General features: G+C 38.7%; 1 protein-coding gene across 1 annotated transcript; it reads left to right on the top strand.

Annotated features, from left to right (window-relative positions):
• The first annotated feature begins 9,703 nt into the window (after window positions 1-9,703).
• On the top strand, window positions 9,704-15,352 carry LOC130700726 (uncharacterized). The gene is made up of 4 exons (XM_057522715.1): window positions 9,704-10,027; window positions 11,266-12,504; window positions 13,822-14,049; window positions 14,212-15,352. Exons 2-4 carry the CDS (start codon window positions 11,446-11,448, stop codon window positions 14,419-14,421), a joined length of 1,497 nt encoding a protein of 498 aa, XP_057378698.1. The 5' UTR covers window positions 9,704-10,027; window positions 11,266-11,445; the 3' UTR covers window positions 14,422-15,352.
• The last annotated feature ends 8,173 nt before the right edge of the window (window positions 15,353-23,525 follow it).

The following is a 23,525-nucleotide window of genomic DNA, read 5'->3' as shown; positions in this document are numbered from 1 at the left end:
TGAAGATGTGGGGGGAATGTCCATCATTTGGCGCGTGGTTTGAATTTTGTCCTTCATTTTGATTTCCCATTCGCTCTCAAAATCTTTGGCTTGGCTCTTTAAACTTTAAAGCCCCGCAATCGGATTTTTTTTTTTTTATTTCTTTGGTATCTTTTTTTTTTTTTTTGCTTTCATTAGTTTTTGTTTATTCAGATAGTTAATAAGCAAGAGAGATATTTAGCACAAAAACTTAAAAAAAAAAAGGTAATAATAATTTTTTCGTGATCAATTTCATTCCTTTCTCTCCCCCCATTTTTTTTTTTTTTTGGTTCCTGTCGTCTCTGTCTCCTGAAAATAAAAAAAAAACAAGAAAACAAAGAGAAAACTCAAACTAGTGAATCGATGAATGTACCAATCATCATTTTGAAAGGCGAAATGATTTTCTTTGTACGTGATTTCGTTCGGCGAAATTGAAATGTGTTTCTCTCTTGCAACACGTTTCAAAGCCAACGGTTTCATCTGTGCGCTACACACAACGTGTACTATTTAATTTGACGTTCATGTAGTTTTTTTTTTTTTTTTTTTTTACCAGGAAAAAGATGACGTCATTTATCTTTCAGCGTTCATTTTTCAAGTATCTTTATTTTTCTTGTGAAAAAGAAGATTTTCGGAAAAAAAAAAAACTAATTTATCTTTTCCACTGAAGGCAACGAACTTGAACGGCCTGACAGTTAAAGGAAATGACAAATCGCTCGTCGTTCGACATATGCCCCCATGGTGGAGTTCGTTTTTCCAGAATAACTTCCTTTTCTTTATAATCAACGGTCCAGACATGATAGTCAGGAAAAAAAAAAGCTATTTATATACATATCCACGTAACTGATGTTTGTTTTCTAGGTAGTGGTTGTTGCTCGAAACGCTTTTCGGAGAATTTTTAACCCCCCCCCCACGCAGGGACGTTTCTCTTTTGAAATTATAACCCTCCCCACTCTCTTCTTACTTCCTTTACTTCATAATGTCCCCTTTTTCTGACTTGTCCTTTTTTTTTTTTTTTTTTTAGGGGAAGGTAATGATTTACGTGGGGAGTCTATAGGACAAGGAAATCATCTGAATAAAAGAAAAAGATCAGTTGGACTTGGGATTTCAAATGGAAGAGACATTCATTTTTGAAAGAGGAAATACCAAGAAGAAAAAAAAAACTGTCAACTTGAATTTAACTGCGATAATCTCTTTGCTCGGCGTCTCTCTTTTTTCTTATTAAAAAACAAAAATGTATTAATCATTTTTGTCGGCAGAGGGAAGTGGGTGTCACATGAATGTAGAAAAAAAAGAAAGAAAGAAATCAATTCCAATGAATCGTGACGTTATCATAAACTAAATTTTTTTTTTTTTTTTTCACTATAAATGTTTGCTGTTTTGCCGCTCCCTTAACTGACACAACCACCCGAGTCGAGTCCCACGGATGAACAAATTTTTGAGGTTTACATTTCCAGTTTCTCATTTCTTAATCGATTTCCAAGAAAGAAATCAACTTCAAAAAAAAGAGAAGCTCGGGATTCTCAGATGCTGCGCACATTTCATCGACGCTGTCCTCTATTCATTTTTCTTTTTTTTCTTACAGCCAAACGTTAACTGTTCATTCCAGTGTTTCTCAACGAATTCTAATGAAAACTTTCTCACGTTTCTTTCTGAAAAAGATTACGAATCACTTTGAGAGCTCGGCTGACGTATACAACATCAAAATTCTCGGTACTAGCCCGAACGGCCACATCCCTCCCCCCCCCTTTTTCGTCGTTGAACTTGTTGATTCTATTGGGAACCCACACCTGGTTTTCGATTGAAAAAACTTACCTGGAATAATGATATCGAAGAGATCGATACGCACGGCTAAAGATTGAACTTCATTTTTTTTTATTTTTTTTATTTTAAAAAGGAAAGTCTGTACTGAATTCTAAAAAAACAAATTCATCTCTCATTCGATGGAGGGGTGGGCCAATTATTTGCATTTTTTTTTTCTTTCAATTGAACGCAAAGATAGAAAAAAAAAAAAAGTGAATGGTATATCAGACGCTCCTTACATGAGCACTTGTCCTCGTCCTGTTGTCGATTGCGTGACGTTTTTCTTGGAATGCGGTTGATTTTCGCGGAGCCGAACCTTGCGCAGATTGGATGTCCACCAGTGTCACAATTAATGGTGCCGTATTATTCAATCCTTTGGCTTAATGACCATCGCAGTTGAAGACATCCATTTTTCAATGACGAACGCAACAACTGAAAAAAACGGGATTTCGATTTTTAGTTTTTTTTGGTAAGGGATAGAAACTCGTCCGACTGGTCTGTCTTTATAGGGATGCATAAATTCCACAATAATCAAAGGAAGAAAAAAAAAACAAATACATAGAGGGTACGCGCAGGATTTCAAAGCTGGAGCGTTTTGGAAACGATTCGAGGTTTTTATGCGTACGGATGCAAATTGGCAGCAAGGATGTTTCCAAAATAAAACAAATGTGCTTTTATTTTGTTGTTTTTTTTTTTTTTTACAAGGTCTTTTAGTCCCCCGAAATCATTTTTCCCGAGAACTGTGTTGCAATGATTGGAATGACTCCGGTTGCAAACGGCCTTCGGGGCCATCCAAACTTATCATTTTCAAACAGTCAGTCCGAAATGAAAATCAAATGAAATTCTTATGTCAGTTTCGACCCTCTTTGTCGTGGTGCACTGAACTTGAGAAAAATTGAGTTTCGTACATTCATTTTCGAACCCAAACCCCTGCACTCGAAATGCGTTTTTGTTTGCAAAAGACCTTGTTTGATTTCGAATTCGAACGTCAAGGACATGGTCGCTACATGTAAGGGAAATGGACATCAAAATTTGTGGACTGGACGAACATCTACACGTGCCACAGGGCGTGGAATCTTTTTTTTTTTTTTTTCCTTTTTCTACGAACCCCAACTCCCCCCCCCCCCCCAAAAAAAAAAGAAAATAAATAAATCATTGAGAAAAACGGGTTTCTAACCTTCTTTCTCTTTTTCTTGTCCGTATCCACGTCGGGTTCCAGTTCTTTTTCAAGAATAAATCAAAGTAAACAGCAGAGGGGCATCGGATAGAGACAGTTGGTGATGGATGGCCATTCTTCTCGATTACGCATACTCTACGTAACAGTGTGGCATCTGTGTTTTTACGTGCATCATTAGAAGGTCCTGTACACACATCCGACCTTAAAAAATATCAAACGCAGAACGCGCCGGAGCTAAGGGTAAACGCGAAAGAAAAACGAGACAGAAGGTGGAGTGAGAGCCAAAATGACTTGTTGGAAGGAGAACGACGACAAGCGCCAAAGTTCCAGGAAAAAAACACAGAGCGTAAAATAAAAGAAAGAAGAAGAAAAAAAAAAAAAAAGCTTATAGGCGAATAGTTTGGTTTGTTTTTCCCCGGAATACGCAGATCGTTCCAGGAAAAAAAGAAAACCCTGTTGAAGAGAAATGGGAGTGCGGAGAAGATTACAATCTAAGTGTGTGTGTGTGTGTTAACACACACGAAAAAGGAGAAACTTTCAAAGAGAAAAATTCAGTGCGTCCTAGTGAAAAAGTGCAATTGGCATCGTTAAAGAAACAAAAAAAAAAAAAAAAGGGAAACTAATGAAACACTATGATAAACTAAAGTTCGTGAATGAGTTGTGCGTGTGTGCCCGCTAAATGACGTAATCGGACAGCAAAAAAAAAAAAAAAAACAGCTATGATTTTTTTGTGTGCGTTTCATAAGGAATTTTTTCTCGAGGCTCTTTACGTGTGTTACAAGGTAAGGGCAATTTATTTCAATGTCTATTTCATCATTGCGGTTTTCAGTTCCCGCCGGTTGAACGATTCTCGGGTATTTTTACGCAGGAAACGCCACAGGCTGCACCCCTTCCTTTTGATTTCTGCATGTTGGGAAGCACGTCATTTATTTTTGTTTAAGGTGCGTTCTTTTGGCCGTCACTAAAAAAAAAAAAATCCTGCGCTTCCTTTTTTTTTCTTTTTTATGAATCAGAAAAGACCACGCCCTGTTCTTGCGGTTGTTTTTTTTTTTTTTTTTTTTTTTGCATTCACGTTTCTTTCGTTTCTTTTTTTTTTTTTTTTTTACAATGAATTTAAATGTTGCATTTCGGGGAAGCGCTGCAGATAAATAACAAGCGAAACAATGATCGTTAAACTCGTGGCTAATCAATTGATTCGTTGGATTGTAAAGGGAAAAAAACATGACTTTAATATCGATGATCTCAGCTGAGTAAATAAAATTCAGCGCCATTAACAAGTAGAAAACGAGGGTTATGACGTGATTGTATCGCTTAAACATATGAATAGATTATTTGATTGACGTGTGGTCGAAGTCGATGTCAAAAAACGAACGTACCGAATCTTACCTCGTTTTTCCCGCACACGTGCGGAAGAAGGCAAAAATAAAAAATGGATCATCCCCCTTTAAAAAATTTGCATATTTCGAAATCCGTTGAAAAGAAAAAGCGAAAGCGACATAGGACATGACAGACGTTTCTTTTTCATTTTTGGCAGTGGGGCTTTTATTATACAAGTTGAATCTCCCTACCCCCCCCCCCTCTCTATGTAAATATGCGATTTGTACGAGTTGGCACGCCGGCCAAATGCATCCATCAGTGCGACCACTACGGTTGTAAAAAAATCGGTGCCAATGGCGGATTTTCTCGGCTTGACGCTGTGCTCCCGTTTCCGATACAAATTCTTTTCACGCGTTTTTTTTTTTTTTTACAAGTTCCGGGAATGCGTTCCCAATTGGCTAATAATACTGTCCTACAATGAACCTGTTGCCTAATCAAATCTATTTTGAATATTGCGCAATTTTTCTTCTCGACAAGACTTCGGGATTTAAACGCGCATTTTTGTTTTATTTGTTTAGTCCCTTTCCAACTGTTGAATTTAAAAAAGTTGAACAGTTTTTCGAAGAAAAACGAAATTGATCGATGGGGACGTCACGCGGCCACATATCGCACAGCCATTGCGGCCACACCAAACCTGTTTTTGTTTTTTGTTTTTTTTTCTTCTTTTGTTTTCAATATCATTTCCATTTTATTCATAGTTGTAATAATAATAAGAAAGATAAATAACGAGTAAGAAAAAAAAAACAAAGAACAAATCGTTTAACCTTCAACTTGTTCGTGATTCACTTGCGCACACTGCGGGAGTCACCTTGATGAATACGTAAGTTAATTTATCTTTTCTCTTTAATTCTACGAGTCACGATAAATAGAATTGATCATTTTCCGTGGTAGAGATAAAAAAAAAGCGAATGCAACAGCCCTTAAACTGATGCAACAATCCAAACACAAGATGTTTGCTGTTGCACCGAGTTTGCGTCACAGGCTTCGGGCAGGCCCAGTCATGTCTGAAAATGAGCTGATTGTGTCGTAGGTTTTCAGCCGTATAGGTTTAAAAAAAAAAACACGAAAGATAAGAGGTATACAATCTGAATGATTATATTCAAATGATCCCATCTGGCCATGTTATTCCTTTTTTTTCCGGGTTTCAAACGCAACACGATGGTTGCATCAGTTCTACGAACGTTTTACAAACATACAGGTCACAAACAGTTTTTAGATCATGGCCTCCATTTTTAGCACGAAATCATAGCAATAACCCCGTGGTTATAAATCTTTATCTCCATTCCAAAGGTTACCAAACAATCAACGATTAATGAAATCTACCTGCGCAATATATCCAATTTATTTCCCCCATCTCCTTTTTAAAAAATGAATTTAACTCTAAATGACGTTTGTTTTAAAAACGCGTTTGCAGTTTCTTATGTCCGTACGTCGCAAAACAAGACGTATGTAATTTTTGCTGTACATTATTGCATTCTAACAAGGGAAGATTGCCCGTCAGGGGGTGCCACTTTGAAATGACCCAACACCTTCGTTCTCCTTTCACGAATTCGGCGAATCTTCGAGGTACACGCAATACCGTCATCACGTACGATGTCCTTATACGTGTTCGTACGTCTAAAACAAAACAAAAGAAAAAAAAAATGTTTGTTTCAAGGTTTTCCCTGCCGAAATTCGTCGGTGTCATTGCAGATGTTTGACAACATGGGCGCTACAAATTTTCGTGAAAAAAAAAAGAAAGAAAAGAATTGGGAAAGGAATGATTGTGTTTACATTTGAACGCGTGAGCTGTTTCAAATGCCGATCAAAATTTTCCCCTGTGCGCTGTCAGATTTGATCGATCAGACGTGGCACTTGTCCCTCACAAATCCAACAATTTTGAATGAAAATGGCAGCGAGATCTTGATGGTTTGTTTTCTAACTTTCAAACTCTACTCGTTTTCGAAGGCCATACAAAAACTACCCGCTGTTGTTGTTGTAATTCGGGCCAATTTTGAGTAATAATCAAAGGGTAACATAAAAAAAAAAAAATGGCAATACCTGCCATAACCATGCGGCAAGGATGGTTTGCTTGTCTGATTTCATTGGATCAAAACTTCGTATTTGGTTTTTTTCTTTTTCTTTGGGCTGTTTCTAGCGCGTTGGGCAAACCGGAAACGAGCGGCGACGACGTCTAACGAGTCAACTTCCAAGTCTCCATTTTCACTCATTCATGAATAATAGATGAATGACTCATTAGCAAAATATTTTGGTTGCAATCCGTACCAATTTTTAATGCCGTTAAAGAAAAAAAAACAAAAAAACATTTCATATACATTTAAAAACTCAGTAAGTGTAAATTTACGTTAGATTTCATTTTGCTTGAAGAGGGAGGGGGGTCAATGCACGATGTACATGCGCACACAACACCCGAAGGAATTTCTGATTTAAAACGTCTCATTTAAAAAAAAAAAAAAAAGAAAAGGTTGAACGACCTTTAAATATTTTAAGTACTACAGTGACCCGTATTTGGTATCATTTCAATTGTATAGTTCACAGGTTCAACACACCCAGGAAGTAGATCCTGAGGGAGAAAATGTGCGTAGGCGGATATATTGACTGTCATATGTTCTTTGAACTCATTATGACCATTGCCCTAATTTTTCTTTTCTTTTTTTTTTTTTTTTTTTAAATGTATAGTTTAATAGAATTTCGTGCTGTTTGTCGAAGCACGTACGAAATAATGATCCCCTTTTTCTTCTCGGTCAATAACTTATTCAAGCAACAGACGTTCTTCTAGGAATGGAGCCCTACACAAAGCGTAACGTCTATTATTGTCTGTAGCAAAATCAGATAGTTCTTAAGTGGGGACAGACACATAACAACAACAACAAAAATGAATGTTTAATGGCTTTTTAAATGGGCCAGCCGTGAGGACGGCCAAATAGTTGAGGTGTGTCATTTCTTTTTGACGTCTATGCAAATGACGCAATCACCTGAGCAGCCCAAATCTGACCGAAATTGATTTTTTTCACAGCCTTGAATATGTTTTGAATCGATTTTTTCTCAATCATCCATTGCCCACACCCTCATTCTTTTATTTCACGAATTTACACAGCCTTTTTTGTTTTAAAATGTTTTAAAACATTGATTTTGTTGTTTGTTTTTTTTCTTTTCTTGCTTTAAAAACAAAAAAAAAAAAGAAAATACCTGTCAGCTGACTTTTAAATCTGGCCGGACTGCTATTCTCAAATCTTTTATTTTTATTTTTTTTTTCAAATATATAAATCTTTATATCTTTCTTTTAAATAGTTACAGCAAGAGCCGCTGGACTTGTCTGTATGTTTTCTCAGTTTTTTAGCTTCAATTTAACGATCTTCGTGGAACTGGCCAGCCCCTCCCCTCACGCCATTTTTCACTCGTTTCGTTTATGGCCCGTGTGTGGACCGGCCAGAAAAAAACGCGCGTCCGCCGTCCATATTATAAATCGTTCCCCCAAGAAATAAAGAAATGAATAATTATAACCCAAATAAATAACAAGACAACTGTAATAAAAAAAAAAAACTGCCTCTCTCTCTCTCTCTCTCTCTCTCTCTCTGCTAGAAGAATTAATAATTGAACTGTTGTAGAATGCAACATTTTTTTGTTTTGATGCGGGGAATTTCAGGAGGGTTCTTTCGATCCGTCCTTTTTAGCGCGGGAATTTCAATTTCGAAAAACGTCCCAAAAATGCGTGCGATTTTGCTTTCAACTCGGTGCGAAAAAAATGTCTGTTTTTTTTTTTTTTTTGCAATTCAACGAATTGTGCGTCTGCAATCACAGCCCGTGTAGTTACGAGAAATCAATTTTGAATGCATTACGTAACCACATCAAGTAAAATATACCGGTTTTTTTTTCTCCCTCCCTCCCCCCCCCCCCCCCCCCCCCCCCCAACATAATTCCGTGGCCCTTCCTTCCTTTTTTTTTTTTTTCAACCCTTTTCTTAAAACATAAAAAAAAAAAAAAAAAAAATGTTTGTTCTTTTCCTCTCAAACGAAATAACTTGGCTGCATGGCTCAAATGCGTTTCGAGGTTCTAGGAAAAAAAAAATACATAAACGAGGGCCTGGGCATACTACCAACTAGCATTTGAAAAACGCTGGCCTTTTCTAAAACGCTCGGTAGCAATTTGCTTTTTTTTTTTTTTTTTTTTTTTTTAATTTATTTAAAAAACGTATCGAAAACAAAAACGACTAAGAAAAAAGCGGACCTGTCCGTCTTCTTTGTCCAGTTTTTCTGCTTTTCGGTATTTCCGTGCGTCCTCCACCTCCTCCTTTTTTTTTTTCCTCTTTCAAATTTGTTATTGACGTTCAAAACATTTGCGTTTCTTAGGAAGTCAAAGAAGAAAAAAACAAAAACCAAAACAAAAAATGTGGGAAACGAGTTGTTGGTTTAAACTTTGATTTTTCTTTTATGTTTCTAACGATGCCGTCAACAAATTTCAAAAACGAATAAGAGCCACTCCACTCACCCGGCGTTTGATCGCAGAGGTTAATGGTACGCTGCTTATCTTTTGCATTTTGCTCCGTGCATTTTCGATTGTGTGCTCGTCGCACTCGGTTCGTTCACTCCTGCCAACACAACGTTTTAGCGCGCTAGTTGCGTTCCAGAAATCGATTTCGCGAACTGCAAAACGCATCCAAATAAATATCGACGGATACCAACGCCCCCGTTTCTCCGCTTCAAAAAAAAAAAAAAAAAAAAAAAAAGAAATTCTCCATTTTTTTATTCCGAGTCAGAAGAAAAAAAAAAAAAAAAATATAATCACGAGATGAAATTTCCCAGAATTCCCGCAGCCGCCGCTGCCGTCCGGTTTGATTTCGTTCAAGACTCCAATGAATACATAACAAGGGAAAAACCAGCCGACAAAACAAGCCCCCCCCCCCCTAAAAAATATATATTTCTTTTATTTTTTTATTTTTTTTTTCGAGATAAAATAAAATCTGAGAGGTGGGGAGATCAATTTCCTAATAGCAGGTGACGAAAAGTGCGAACGCAACGACGAAATAGGTTTTCCATGAATGCGTTCGAAATGCGCCTGCAGATATTGCCTCCCTCTTTCTTTTTTTTTGTCAAAAAAGAAAGAAAATTGTTTTTTTTTTGTTTTTTTTTTCAAACGTTGGCGACGTTATTTTCCGGGAAAAAATGGCAATGAAAGAAACAAAACAAGAACACACATCGCGGGTACCGCCCCCTTCTATCTTTCAAGCCCTTCCCCCTTTTCAGCCAGAGGACGTCTTATGTTTTTTTTTTATTTCTTTTTGTCCTGATACTGAGACCGTGGCCGATCCCGACTTCAGTGGCGTCACGACTCCCGACGAGTCAACTAGCACATCTCTCTGCTCTCTGCTTTCTCTCTATCTCTTTCTCTCTCTCTCTCTCTCTTCGTCTCTCTCCACGTTTGTTTTTTTTTTGGTGTGTGTGTGAGCGCTTGACTTCTTTGACGTGTCCCACACACACACACACGGACTAAGTTTTTTTTTTGGTTTTTTTTTTCTTAATTAGAAAAAAGAAAGAATGCAATTGTTTATTTAATATGTGAAGCGCGCGTGAAGGTCTGCAAAGTGATTCGGGTGCATTTTGGGATTACGTCATTAGTGTGTTGTGTCATCTGATTGGCGTTTTTCAACAAATTCAGGTGAGCCGCGCTCTTCTTTGTTTTGTTTTGTTTTACGGTCTGAGTGAATGCCGTGTTGACGTAATCGTGAATCTCTTTTAAGCGCGTTAAAGATTTCAAGGCAAAAAACAAAAACAAAAACAGAGTCAAAAATGAGGTGCCGAGAAAGGCAGTGGGAGAACTGAAAAAAAAAACAAAAAACAAACAAACAAAAAAAACTTGATGAGATCACTTTGTTTAAGAACGAGTTTAACTCTCTACGATTGCGGGAAATGGTGAAATTTCGTGATGAGCGTGAACGCTCGTTCGTCAGAAGCGCGCAGACGAGTTTTCGTTTCGTTCGTTTAGACGGTTGCACGTACGAGCCTCCCCCCGAACGTGGAATGTGGGACGTGAATCGGTAACTCGTCCATTCTTGGATTGCAATCTGAGATTACACACCGCAAAAGGGAAATCCATTTTGGAAATATTCTCTATTTCTTTTTTTTTTTTTCTTTTTTTTTTCATTTGTGGATTCTAAATGAATTTAGACTGAATAGCCTCATCAAAAATTCACGCCCTTATGATAAATATCTTGAAAAAAAAAACAAAAAAAACGGTAAATCCTGTTTGTTTCAGGGGAAGGGGTGGGGGAATGAGATCATTTCAATATCTTGTGTCTATTACGCGTTGAGGAAAAAAAAAAAAACAAAAAAAGAGAAAACCTGATTGAGATTAAGCAAGTTGGGGTGTGTGTGTGTGTGTGTGTGTATGTACGTCTATGTGAGATAGGATCACGAGCAAATATGTCATTCCCTCAAAATCAACTGACATTTTCGAAAAAGAAATCTATATTCCAAAATTTCGAATTTGCTTTTGCGATGGTCGTCCATTTTTGTCTTTGGATCAATTCCGCGTTGAATTGCGGTCATGTTTTTCGTATGGATTTCCCGGGAAAAGAGATTGAATACGGACGACCTTGATCCTACTTTCGTGTTGATTTCAACCTGCAACCGTTTAATTGATAACGTGTTCCATCCGATCCATTGTGGCTTGTTTCATTTGTGTTTTTTATTTTTGTTTAAAGAATACGATGCCATCAGATAAATCACATCAAACACGACACTGAAAAAACTCGTTTAACTCCTCCCACCCTCCCTTCAATTTTTAATCGAAACGATCAAACGTCATTCATATCTTTGATTTTTTTTTTTTTTTTTAATTTGAAACGCACATTTTAAAGATGCATTCCTTTCTTTCTTTTCTTTTTTTTTTTTTAGGTTGGAATATCAAAAATTCAAAAGAAATTGGCGCTTTTTTTGCTGCGGACGTCCAACAAAACTATCGTGTTTTATCAATCGATTTGACAGCTTTTCTTTTGCATCGTTGCACCTCAGCAAAACGAAAAAATCAAACAAACAAAAAAAAACAAAAAAAAACAAAACAAAACAAATTGAAACATGTTGGGAGATGGCAGCAGCAGCAGCAGCACCAGCACCAGCCAAGGTAGCGGAGGAGCTTTCTCTTGTTCTTCATCGGCAGCATTGCCGCCAGCTAGACGCCATCACCAGCAGACAGCTGCTTCTGCTGCTGCTGCTGCTGCTGCGGCCGCTATTGTTGCGGCCTCTACTTGCTGGAGCCCCACCAATCCATTCAACGTGCTGGCCAGCGGCGGCTCAGTCGTCGTTCCATCAACGGCCTCGGAGGAAGCGACAGTAGAAGCGGCTGCCGTACCGCCGCATTTCACCTACGCCAACGCGTGCACGACGACGCAGCCGATCCAGCAGCGCAAACGGCCCGGCTGTTCGTGCGATCACGACGACTACCAGTCGGTTCACGCGACGTCGGGCGCAGCGGGCGCTGCCTATTACGATTATCCGCTAGCGGGCGATTGCGAGCACGTCGAGCCGCTCGACTTGTCGCTGCCCAAAGTGAAGGTGCGTCAACACTGGTCGGGCGGATCCATCGTGCAAGTGAACGAGTCGACCATCATCAGCATAGACAGACGGCCGGACGCGCTGGCCGATCTGTGTTGCAGTGGTTGTGCTCCGTCCGACGTGGCTGGCCGTTCGCCGTCGAGACTGAACGTGTCGGTGGTGACTGTGCCGCATCAGAGGCCGTCATGCTGGACCTCGTCGTCGGCTTTCCAGCAGGCGACGATCGATCGACATCCGTTCCGGCTCCAGATTGAGATCCCGTTCGGTGCTAGTGACGAGAAAGCGTTGCCCGGCTTCTTGCGTCATCCTCCTCCTCCCCACCGACGGAAGTCTGTGCACACGTCTAACAATAACAATCCGCTTGCTTCCAGTTGCAGCAACAGCAACAGCAGCAGCAGCGGCGGCGGCGACGCGTTGCCATTGCATCCGCCGGAAATTGCCACCTCCGTCATGACGGACGTGGCACGAGAAGACGACGATTTGCAACGCTTGTCTATTGTGGCACACCAACTCCGCCTCTCCGGATATTACTACGGCCACCTTTCTTGGAAAGAGTCGATGCAACTCTTGCAAAACACAAAGGTAAAAAGAAAGAAACGAAATGAATTTATCTTTTTTTTTTTATTTGATTTCTTTTATGAAAATGATGTTCGCGTTTGAAGTGTGTTAGGATTGACCTAGTAGCCTAAATAGTTCAGTTTTTGGTTATAGGACTGGCTTTTTTTTTTTTTTTTTTTATTAGTATTATTTTGTAGGCTAAAAGTAATGGACATTTTGCGCTTGGTGTAGTATGGAGGTGTAGGGCCGAGGACGTTGTTGTTGCCGCGAGAAAGTCAGGGGGGGGGGTTGCTTTTTTTTTTCTTTTTTTTTTTTGAGGAGAAGGGAGAGTTTGTGTTACCCACTGTGAAGAAGAAGAAGAATTTCAAACTTGTAGTACATCTTAACAAAGTACCTGAAAGCTGCAACGTCACGGTGGGCCTACACCGCCTGGAGGGCCATCTTTTTTTTTTTTTTTTGTTAGAAAAACGGTTTAGGTTGAATAATAGAGAAAGGTTTCCCCTCCTCCTCCCTCTCCCTTTTTTTTTGCCAAAAAAAAAAAAAAAAAAAAAGTTCCAGTATAACAAAGTCGACTGGAACCGAAAAAAAAAAATGTTTAGTTTTTTCTTGGAATTGGGTCACTCCTATTTCCAGGTATTGAAAAGGTGTTGTGCATATTTTGTGCCTTTTTTTTTTTATGATTACTATTATTATTCACGATCGCTCCCGCTGTGCCGTAACCCACATTTATGTGGGTGGAACATACACACACAAGGAAAAAAAAGCGTGTTCCAGCTTTACGTGGATAGAATTTAAGCGTCGATGCATAAAAGTGAAAGGCAAATGGAAAATGAATTGTCAATCACATGAACGGGGGCAGCCCGTTCCATTGTCGAAAAAAATCGAAGAGTTTAACTTGAGTGATTGGCTTTTGCTTTATATCGGCATATCGCCGCGTTAAATTAGCGAGCAAATTGAAATTTTCGACCTAGATAAATAATAATTTAAAAAAAATAATCGCTCTCTGTTTTTATCGTTTACCGCCAACGAAAATGAAATGAATTTTTTGAACGACAACGCGTAATGATTAGGACAAGGTCACGTTACAAGCCGCCAACAAGTTTGTTACTTTTGTTTTTATTTTCTTTTTCGATAAACCTCGGAAAATCAATTGAAACAAAATCGAAATGTTTGCGCTTTAGCATTTTCAAGGAGTCATCTGTTTAGGGTTTTTCTTTTTTTTTTTTTTCTGTTTAACATCTGGACGTTCGTGTTTGGATTCAACCGGTTAAAAAAAAAAAAACAAAAAACAAAAACAAAAAAAAAACGACATTTGAAATTTTTTGAAACAAAAAAAAACAGGTGGGAACATTTTTAGTTCGTGATTCTTCAGATGCCCGGTACCTGTACGCCCTGAGCCTTCAAACTGACAAGGGTCCAACTAGCGTGCGAATTCATTACTCGAGTCGAGGATTCCGACTGGACGCTAGCAACACGGGAATGGCCGACCACTTGCCGCGCTTTAGGACCGTCCTCGACCTGGTCGACCATTACGTTGCCAAATGGTCGCAATGTCGTGACAAAGGACAGGTAAAACACCCAAAACATCGATCTGCGCCAAATGGCTCCATGACAAATGGACGTTTGATTGATTGACTTTCCATCATATTATTTTTGTTTGTTTTTTTTTTTCATTTTCATGATTGTAATTTTTTCTTTCGCTAAAAAAAAAAAAAAAAAAAACGAAACCAGTTTTGGCTGGACAATAGCGGGCAAGTCCACTCTGAAGTTGTTCTCATCCGGCCTTTGATGCGCGACTGCCCGCCGTTGAAACACCTGTGCCGGCTGGCGTGGAACTGTCGCCGATCGACCAGTGCCAACTCGTCTTTGTCGCCATCGTCTTCCGCCAACATACCTCCCACCATCAAGTCCTTTTTGAACGAGTATCCCTTTCAGCATTGACATTTTTATTTGAGCTCCACGTTTTGCATTTTGCATATTTTTTTTTTTTTTTTTTTTTGATGATGATACAAAAAGTGCAGGGCGATATAGTTTGTTTTTTTTTTCCGGAAAGGGACAAAAGAATTTCAACATTCCTTTTTTTTTTTTTTAATTATTATTATTATTATTTATGTGGGTTTGTTTATTTACGGTTCACAAAAGTCAATCCCGTTTTTCAACTGTTTTTTTTTTTTTTTTTTTTTTTTCCTTTCGACCAATCGTCAATTGTCGTATGGAGGAAAGAAAAAAATAGATTAAATGCGCGATGTTGTTTGTTGAAACATCCCCCGGCCAAAAACAAAAAAAACAAAAACAAAAAAAAAACGACACAGTGCATTCATTTTATTTGACGTCTTGTGTACATATGACGTCATCATTTCATTAATCGTCCCGATATGTAAGCATTGCATTTCATAGACGCTATGCGTCAACGAGCTTTTTTTCCTCCCTCTTTTCATCGCTGTATTTTTTTTTTTCTTTGATTCTCGTACATGTTTTATGTCTACGTGCCCGACAAACACACAAAAACATCCCTGCCAACAATGCGCTATTTCTTTTTTTATTTTTTTTTATCCCCTCCCCCCCCCCCCCCCGAAAATTTTATTTGATTTAAAAGAAAAGAAAGAAAAAAAAAATTTTTTGTATTTTGATTGAGAAATTTTTTTTTTTAAATCTTCTCTTTTAAATTAATTGTATATCTCCCCCCCCCCCCCCTCAACCCTGCGGCGTTTAATTGTTTTTCGTGTTTCCTTACTACCCCGGCTCATCCGCAACACATGATTTCTGAAATTTCGTTGGTAAACGTGTATTTTCTTTTCTTTTTCTTGTCACCAAAACACACACACAAACGCAGAGAAAAAAAAAAAAAGGAAAGATTTCAATGACCGATGTTCTCAACAAAACTAAAAAAAAAAAGAAAAAAAAAAAAAAAAAAAAAGAAAAATTCAAAGAATTATATATAGAAATTCTGTAATACAGTCTATTATATATGTGAATATTTTCAAATGATTTTCTCTCTTTTGCTTTTATTTTTATTTTTATTTTTATTTTTTGTTTTTTTTACAGGGACGTTCATTTGTACTCCATTCAACGGCCGCTTTTTACATATACTTTTCGGGATGCGATTGCCTTGCAATTTGCGCATCGTTCTAATTAGTAGGAGGCAATGTCGTGATTTTTTTTTTTGTTAACTCGCGTTCGATAACGATTTGTTTTTGTTTGTTTGTTTTTTTTCTCGCTCGTAAAAAAAAGTGTCACTAGGTAACACATTGGCGCACAAAGCGAGAGAATAGAATTCCTTGAATTCTCTTATCTCCTTAGAATCTTTTTTTTTTTTTTTTTTTTTCCCAGGGAGGAGTTGTGTTTAATCACGGATGAAAAGAGCTAGTCACGACAACCGGAGATTCGCCACGAGAAAACGCGAAATGCTGCGCGTATTTCCGTTTTTTTTTTTTTAATTTGAAAATTTGAAGAAGTGAACACGACGTGACAGTCGCAGACGCATCCCGCCCACCGTATATATATATTTTTTTTTTTGCACGGACAATGGAACAACAAGTTCTTGCAACGATGTCACGCGGTACGTGAAGAATTGCCCACCGTCGCTTTTGATTATTATTTTATTTTATTTTTTTTCGTAGTTTTAGCCGAACCAACTCCCAATTTTCAACCGTTTCCTCCCTTCCTGTCATCTACGATTCGTTGACGACCGGAAGTGAACATTTACACGCTTCTTCCCTCACCCCCCCCTCCCCCCGTTTCCGCTCGAATTTCTTTTTTTTTTTTTTTATATATGTATCCCAAAAAAAGAAAAGAAAAACGGGAGCGGTGCCACGTCCTCTTGATGCCGGCCTTCTTTTTCATCATCATCGCCCAAGTGAATGGCAATGTTGTTAACGAGCGTCGTAAGGTTTTCTCCCCTTTACGCCAGGCCTTCATTATACATCATCCATTTTGCTTTTCTTTTCTTTCTCGTGCTCTGTTATATCCTTTTTTGGCTGACGCGAGTATTTATTTCGTTGGCCGTGTGATCTCTCGTTCGCTCGACTCTCTTTCTTTCTTTTCTTTTGTTGGCTATTTCGATAAATACTTTTTCTTTCGACCCCCCGCTCCTCACAGCTTTTCGGCGAAGCGTTATTATTAGAAACGATGTATTATATTTTGCTTGGGCGCTGCCGAGTCGCTGTACCGTATTCCCGGTACTCCCGTTTAATTTGCTTTTCTCGGAGACGAGAGGCGCGCGCGCCCAACGAGAAATCTCATCAACTGAAGAAAAGATTTCGTTTCGTAACCCTCTCTTTATGTACGATATAACATTTTTTTTTTTTTGTGTGTGTGTGTGTGTGTGTGTGTGTTATATCTTTGAGGAGATATGCGCATGATTCGTAAAGAGAAAGGAGATTTGGGACATCTCTCCGAGAGACGATCAAGGACTCGATTCGTGGAAGACCCTCGGCGTCGTTCCTTATAAAAGGGTGGCATTGATTTCTTTTTTTTTTTTTTTCAAGCGTCCCTTAAAAACATACGGCGTACTCGTTGAACTTTATTATACCTACATCAGATACCATCACATCGATAAGGATAGGGGGGGGGGGGGGTGTTATCATTTTCTTTTTTTTTTTTTTTCGTTTATTTTCGGGATCCGCCTGGCCGATTGTTATAGGAGTGCCGCTCTTTGCGAACATTAGGGCGATTCGCGGAAAATCTAATCATCTTAATAGGATTATTTATTAGGCTCATCAAAGAGCAGATGAACGATCATTAAAAAAAAAAAAAGATTGCAATTGAAAAACGAGCAGCCGCATGTGCTGAAATACATCAGAGTCGGTTCTTTGATATTGAACGCGAAAACTTCGTTGTTCAAACCAAAACAAGAAGAAATTATTCAAAATGAAAAAAAAAAAGGGGAGGAGGGGGAGAATTTGAGAGCAAGATGTTTCACAAAAAAAAAAAAAAAAAAAAAAAACGAATCGTGGGCGTGACTGCATCAAAGTCACATGCGCGAAAGCGATCGATCGGCTAGTGGAGATCTGCGGCCTGGAATGCGGAGACGTGAATATATGGCGATAGAAAGAAAAACAAGAAAGAGTTAAACAACCTCCGAAAATGTTTTTATTTTCTTTTTTTTTTTTTTTTTTATATGAAAAGAGCAAAGAGTCTTGTTCAACGTGATTCGCTTGACACACGGCTATCGAGCGTCAAACAGTGGACAGCCATTCCTGGAACTGCATGGACATTGCGAAGAAAAAAAAAAAAGAAAGAAAAAGAAACAAAAGCCGAACATCCAGTTTCAAGTTTCTTTTGTTAATGTTCTTTTTTTTTTTTTTTTTTTAAAGAAAAATCTATCTGGTTATACTCGTTTCTTATTCGTTTTTTTTTTTTTTTTTAATTTTACCTAAGGGTGGGGGATTTTTTTTTAAATTTTATTTTGATGACGACGAACTCGCATTATCAAAAACCGAAAGAAAAACAAATGAAATACGCCAGGATTTTGCCCTCGCGCGCAAAAATATTTACATTCAAATTTCGCGGTCTCATTAGTTTGTCGGTAATCCTTCTTTTTTTTTTTTTTGGCTAGTCGGTTTGATGATAAATCACCGCCAAAAAGCAATTCACCAAGGAGATGCGAGAAGTGAACGACATTTTTTTTTTTTCTTTTTTTTTCTTTTTTCTTTTTAGCTTTAATCTTTTTTTCCCCTTTTTTTGTTTCTTTTTGTTGCATTTTCCATGTGACCAGGTGGACGTCTCTCGTGTTTTTCATTTCAGTTGACTTAAGTTGGCCAACACAGCGCGCACGTCTCAAACCGAAATGATTTCCAGGAAAGCCTCGAAATCGGCTGCCAATACAAGACCTAAAATGGGTGAACTAAAAAAGAAAACCAAACACACACACACACAAAAAAAAAAAAAAAAAATATTCATTCGAGACGAAAATGAAACGCGTGAGTTTTTTCACTGCCCCCTTCGTCGCTCGATAAGGGTCGGCTCAATGCACTTTAAATAGTTTGATGGGGGGAAAGGTATTTCCGAAAAGCGGGGACGTAAGAGATACTCCGCTGTGGCAGCGTAGAAGTTTCGCCACCGTGTGTCTAACTTTAGAAATAAAAAGGTCTCACTTTTTTCTTTTTTTTTTTTTTTTTTTTAAATACATAACAACCTGCGTATTCCGTCAAAACTCTCACCGCATTTTATCAACTATTTCTCGGAAACACGAAAGTTTCACGACGTTTTTTTTTTTTTTTGTTTTCTTAAGGAGCTGTGAAGGTTGTCGTATAGGCTGATTATACGTTGATGCGCAACACACTTTTCTATTTCATTTTTCATTAGGCACGTAATCTATCCAACATCCTAAAAGAAGAACCATGTCAAGGTTGTTGAAGACTCGTTTTTGAAAAAAAAAAAAAAAAAAAACATTCGAGAAACATAACCTTTATTCATATACTTAAAACGTGTAATTTCCTGTGATTATAACGAGCTGCGTTTGCCCAACTGATGGCCCCCCTTTGCTACGTCCAATTTTCTCGAATTGAAAGAAAAAAAAACAAAACAAATAGAAAAATGAAGTTAATGGTTTCAAACAAAGTGAAAACAAAACAAAGAAGAAGATGAGTCTCTTTCGAGTTTGTGCCGAGAGACACGGTCGGGAAAATGGGGCTGTATCACGAGCTGCTGATGTTTGCGGGACGGCGATTGACACGGTGCCAACATTGCGCTTCGCAGCCTGAAATTGCTCCACTATGCAGTTGGCTGTCAAAGTTTTCAAGCGTCGGCCCATCAAGTGGCAAAGCCTCTTCCCCATCTTTTAAAAGTTCATATTGGCTGTTGATTGAAAAGATTTTGGCCCTGTCACACAATCGAACGAAAGAGACGCCGTTCGTCCCTTCTTTTTTAAGATTAGGCATTTGTTGTTCTATCCCGTGCCTCTGTTTTTTTGTTTTTTTTTGCCCGAGCACGTCATCGAGTCGCTTCTTTCGTCTAACGATTGTTTTCTTTTCAGTTGAGACGTTTGGGAGCTGTGCGTCGAGATTGGGCTTTTTGCGAGCACAAGAACGTTGCATCTCCTCATCGTTTTCGACAGACTGTGTGTGTCATGTCTCCGGCATTTCCCTGTAACAAAACTAAATGCATTGAAAAGTGGTTTGTTTTTATGTGTATTTTTTTCCCCGACGAAAATACCTGGAAAACAAGATGTACTTATGACAGGTTGCACTTGTTTGTCGTTGCTCAGTCAGCAAGTCTGAGTTTTAATGGCCCCGATGAGGTTATCAAGTCCTTCTTTTCTTTTTTTTTCTTTTTTTTTTTTTTTACTGTTGCAGAGATAAGAGTATATAGTATGTGTGCACGGCAACAATAAAACGTTGAGTAACATAAAATGATTCCGAACTTGAATTATGATCTACGCTAGACTTGGCACACAAAACGAGAGACGGTCAAATTCCAGCCATGTCTGCCCAAATTTGTGACGTAAGCGGACTTGATTAAATGCTGCATGAAATCTCATCATCAATTCAAGAAAAAGAAAAAAAAAATAATAATAAGAAAGCTGTTGAACTGAGATCGGGTGCATTTTGACCGGGCGAAACAATTAGGGTCTTGGGATGCAGCCAAAAAAAAAAAAAAAAAAAACGATCAAAGGTAATTCTCCCCGACATCAAAGACCTTAGAAGTGCCTTCCGATTCACGAGGTCTTCCTGGAAATGGGATGCTAATTAAACGAGAAAACTTCAATCGTGCACATTTTAGCAGGACCAAGGAAACTCATCCTTCTGACCTATCCAATTGATTTGATCTCACGTCCTGCTTTAGCTTCCATCCCACAATGGGCGTGTTCTAACCTCAATATTTAAAAAATCGATTTCTTTTTTCAACGTAAAACACGCAGGTGTGTCTAAACACTTGCCAGTGCTAGTCAATCAGAACATCCCTTAAAATTACGTTGTTTTTTTTATTTGTTCTTCAATTAAAAAGAAAAACAAAAGCTTTTTCCAGTTGATCTCCTTTAAAAAAAATAAACAACTCGAGCGTGAAAATCGATCAATGTTCCATTTTATTTATTTATTTTTTCTTTTTTTTGCAAATGGCAATGATGTGCACTCTTTTTTTCTTTCCAGCAGTAGCAAAACGTAAGTGGTCGGCGATAGAACGTGCAGTTAAGTGCTAGTGAGTTGCCGCCTAGTTGCTCGGATAGCCTAAGGTATGACGCCTTTAGCCTGTTACGTAATACACCTACAACTGAAAACAATAATGTGATATCGAAGAGAAAGCTCGTTTTTTTTTCCTTCTAATTCTTGGAGACGCCGTTCAGCTTCAAAATGGTGTCACGTACTCGGTATTTCATTTTTTTTTTTGCCCCCCCCGCACCGCCGCCACTCTTGTCATTAATAATATGCAAATAGCAAAAAAAAAAAGTACAGACAATTTTCGTTGTGTCCACACACGTGGAAAGGAAAGACGCCCTTGTTACGTTGTGGGGCATGTTGAGTGGTTCGTGAGGAAATGAAATGAGCTTCATTTTTTATCATCAGTGTTTCGAAAAAGAAAAAAGAAAAAAAAGATGGATGGAAGCGACGCCTTGGTTCTATACAGTAAGTGGCATATCCTGTTGGAGCAGATTTATTATACGATTCGTGTGCAGCCAGAGAGATCACACGCGCTTGCTTGACGACCAAACACATTTTCCTAGAACTCTGTCTCTCTTTTCTACCACTGCTCTTATCTCGAGATTTAAAGAAATAACAGGAAAAAAAAAAAAAAAAAAAAAAAAAAATAACAAACTTGCTAGTAGTTTTAAACGAACCCCAAACTAGGCTACTTGAAACACGAAGGGGATTGGCTTCCTACGCTCTTTTTTGGTGATGACGCGTTCGTCAAAATTCGTGGAATAGAAAGGAAAACAAAAACTGAAACCCACTGCGCAACAAGGAGTGCCAATAATATTTTAAGAAAAGAACGAACGTTCAAGACACACGGATTTCGGTTTAAAATCGATGAATATGATGTACAACCTATCTTCGTGTTGCGGTTGGGTTTTACAACAATACATCTATGCCCGTTAGCTGTCGTTTGAATAAGGAGGAGGTAGCCGCCTACTCACGGTCACGTTTTGAAATAGCGTGCACTGCGTTAATGACATTCATCAACTAAAGGGCAAGCATCTCTGGTAAAACGATGGGTAAACGAGGTGGCCCAGCCCAGCAATCATCGATCCGAAACGACGGCGGTCCGTTTTTTGGCGTTAACTCGTGTTGCTGATTAAAAACGTTATTGTACGCTCGTTGTTTTTTATCGTGTGGATGTTGGATGTTATCTGGAGATTATGTTGATTTTCCCGATCAAAATTTGACGAGGCTCAACGTGTTATTTAAGGGGCCGTTCCAAGATTAGTTCTGACATCAACTCTGTTTGATATAAACTTATCGCCAATGAGGTAATATGTTTATTGTGTGTGCACGTTAAACAAAGCGAAAAGAGGAGATAAAGGGGGGTGGGGGCGGGGGGTAGCCGTGTTACAAATATAGACGCATCACGAAATGGTACTGTGTAGAATCGCTTCACGCCGTCTATGCTAATTAGGAACGAACGCTGAAGGGAAAGCTCTTTCGGGACCCGACCGAAAACGCCGTTTGCAAACTGCAATCGGTTATGGTATTCTATACATCGTGAGCGTCTCGCAGAATTGGAGTTTACTTTGGGTACGGTGGTATTAGAAGCTCACGCTCTCTCCCGCTCTCCAATATATCGTACTCTGCGCGCTTTTCGCTAGTTGACAAAAGCGGCCCTTTCGATTTCCTGGAAAAGCAACACACATTAAGCGCATTGGACGCTCCGAGCCGAACATGTGGGACGTCTCTCACGTCTCATGATGGCAGCCGCAGCAGCAGAAGAGAGAAAGGGGAGAGAGAGAGAGAGAGAGAGAGAAAAGAGAGGGCGAGAAAACTGGTTCACTGCTGCAACAGCTTCCGGGAATTCGTGATTGGACTGCTTCAGCAGCAGCCGGGAGCGACGCAAACGGTCGTGAAACGTAAATGAAAAAAAATTCAAATAAAATGGATATAAAAGAATAGAAAAAAAGAAAGTTTCTTCTCTGTCTTTCTTTGACGTAGTCGCCAAGATTGAAAAGAATAATAATAATAATAATAAACATAAACATGAAAGGCGCCATCATCTGACAGGATGAAGAACTTGATTGACTTATGACGTCCGGGGTGTGTGTGTGTTTTCCTTCTTTTCTTTCTACTCGCTTTGACATGTTGTGACGTCGTTTTTTTCTACAGTTGGAATTCGCATTATCTGGGCAGTAGGGTTTGTATGTTTTCGTTGGAAAAATTTGAAATGATAATCACACAGGACAGCGTTCTGACGTGAATTATAGAAACCGATTTGCCCGCCACTGGGTTCTTTATGGAACTCGTGGCTTAGCAACAATTCCAAGTAAACGATCGTATATATATTCGGCCTTCGCAACAGAAGTTCACAAGTGACGACGGCTCCCAAAAATCGGTCATATTCTTCTGTGTGGATTCAAATTGCTGGCTTCTATTGTTTCCGCTATGTTAAAATTTTTTTTTTTTTAAGTTTTTTGCCCGATAGAGAGTAGTATTTCAGCAGGCTTTATTTTACACACCATCCAGAAGTTTCTGTATACCCATCCTTTAGCACTGTCCTCTATGCTTCGTCTTTTTTTGTATTTTTAGCGTACCACACGCATTCCGAACGAAAAATTAAAATTTTCTATTGCTAGGCAAAATTCCGAAGATGAAAATTAAGAATTTGGCAACGTCCAATGTTGTTGTTGCAGCCGAAAATTTTGGCGCCAATAAGCTGATGACTGTTTTTGCGCCATAAGTTTATATTTAAGAAAAAAAAAAACGGGACAATCCTTCGATATATTTGAAAAATCCACGTATTTTGAGATTCAGATACACGTGTATGCTATCGAAGGTATAAGAGCCTGAAACGTTTGAGGAACTTGTTCAGAAACATCAGTTACAACAACGGCTTGTTCTAGACGACGAGCTGCGAATACAAATGCTCGTTAATAAAAATTAAATGAGGATGTAAATAGT

The sequence above is a fragment of the Daphnia carinata genome, chromosome 9 (assembly GCF_022539665.2).
Source record: "Daphnia carinata strain CSIRO-1 chromosome 9, CSIRO_AGI_Dcar_HiC_V3, whole genome shotgun sequence".
In the NCBI taxonomy this organism is placed as follows: domain Eukaryota; kingdom Metazoa; phylum Arthropoda; class Branchiopoda; order Diplostraca; family Daphniidae; genus Daphnia; species Daphnia carinata.
The sequence above is the reverse complement of the archived record's forward strand: the minus strand, read 5'-3'. Positions and strand labels throughout refer to the sequence as shown.

Coding starts and splice junctions, on each gene's coding strand:
- LOC130700726 (XM_057522715.1), top strand. CDS start 11,446: ATGTTGGGAGATGGCAGCAGCAGCAGCAGCACCAGCACCAGCCAAGGT. Junction 12,505..13,821: donor AACTCTTGCAAAACACAAAG/GTAAAAAGAAAG, acceptor AAAAAAAAACAG/GTGGGAACATTTTTAGTTCG. Junction 14,050..14,211: donor AATGTCGTGACAAAGGACAG/GTAAAACACCCA, acceptor AAACGAAACCAG/TTTTGGCTGGACAATAGCGG.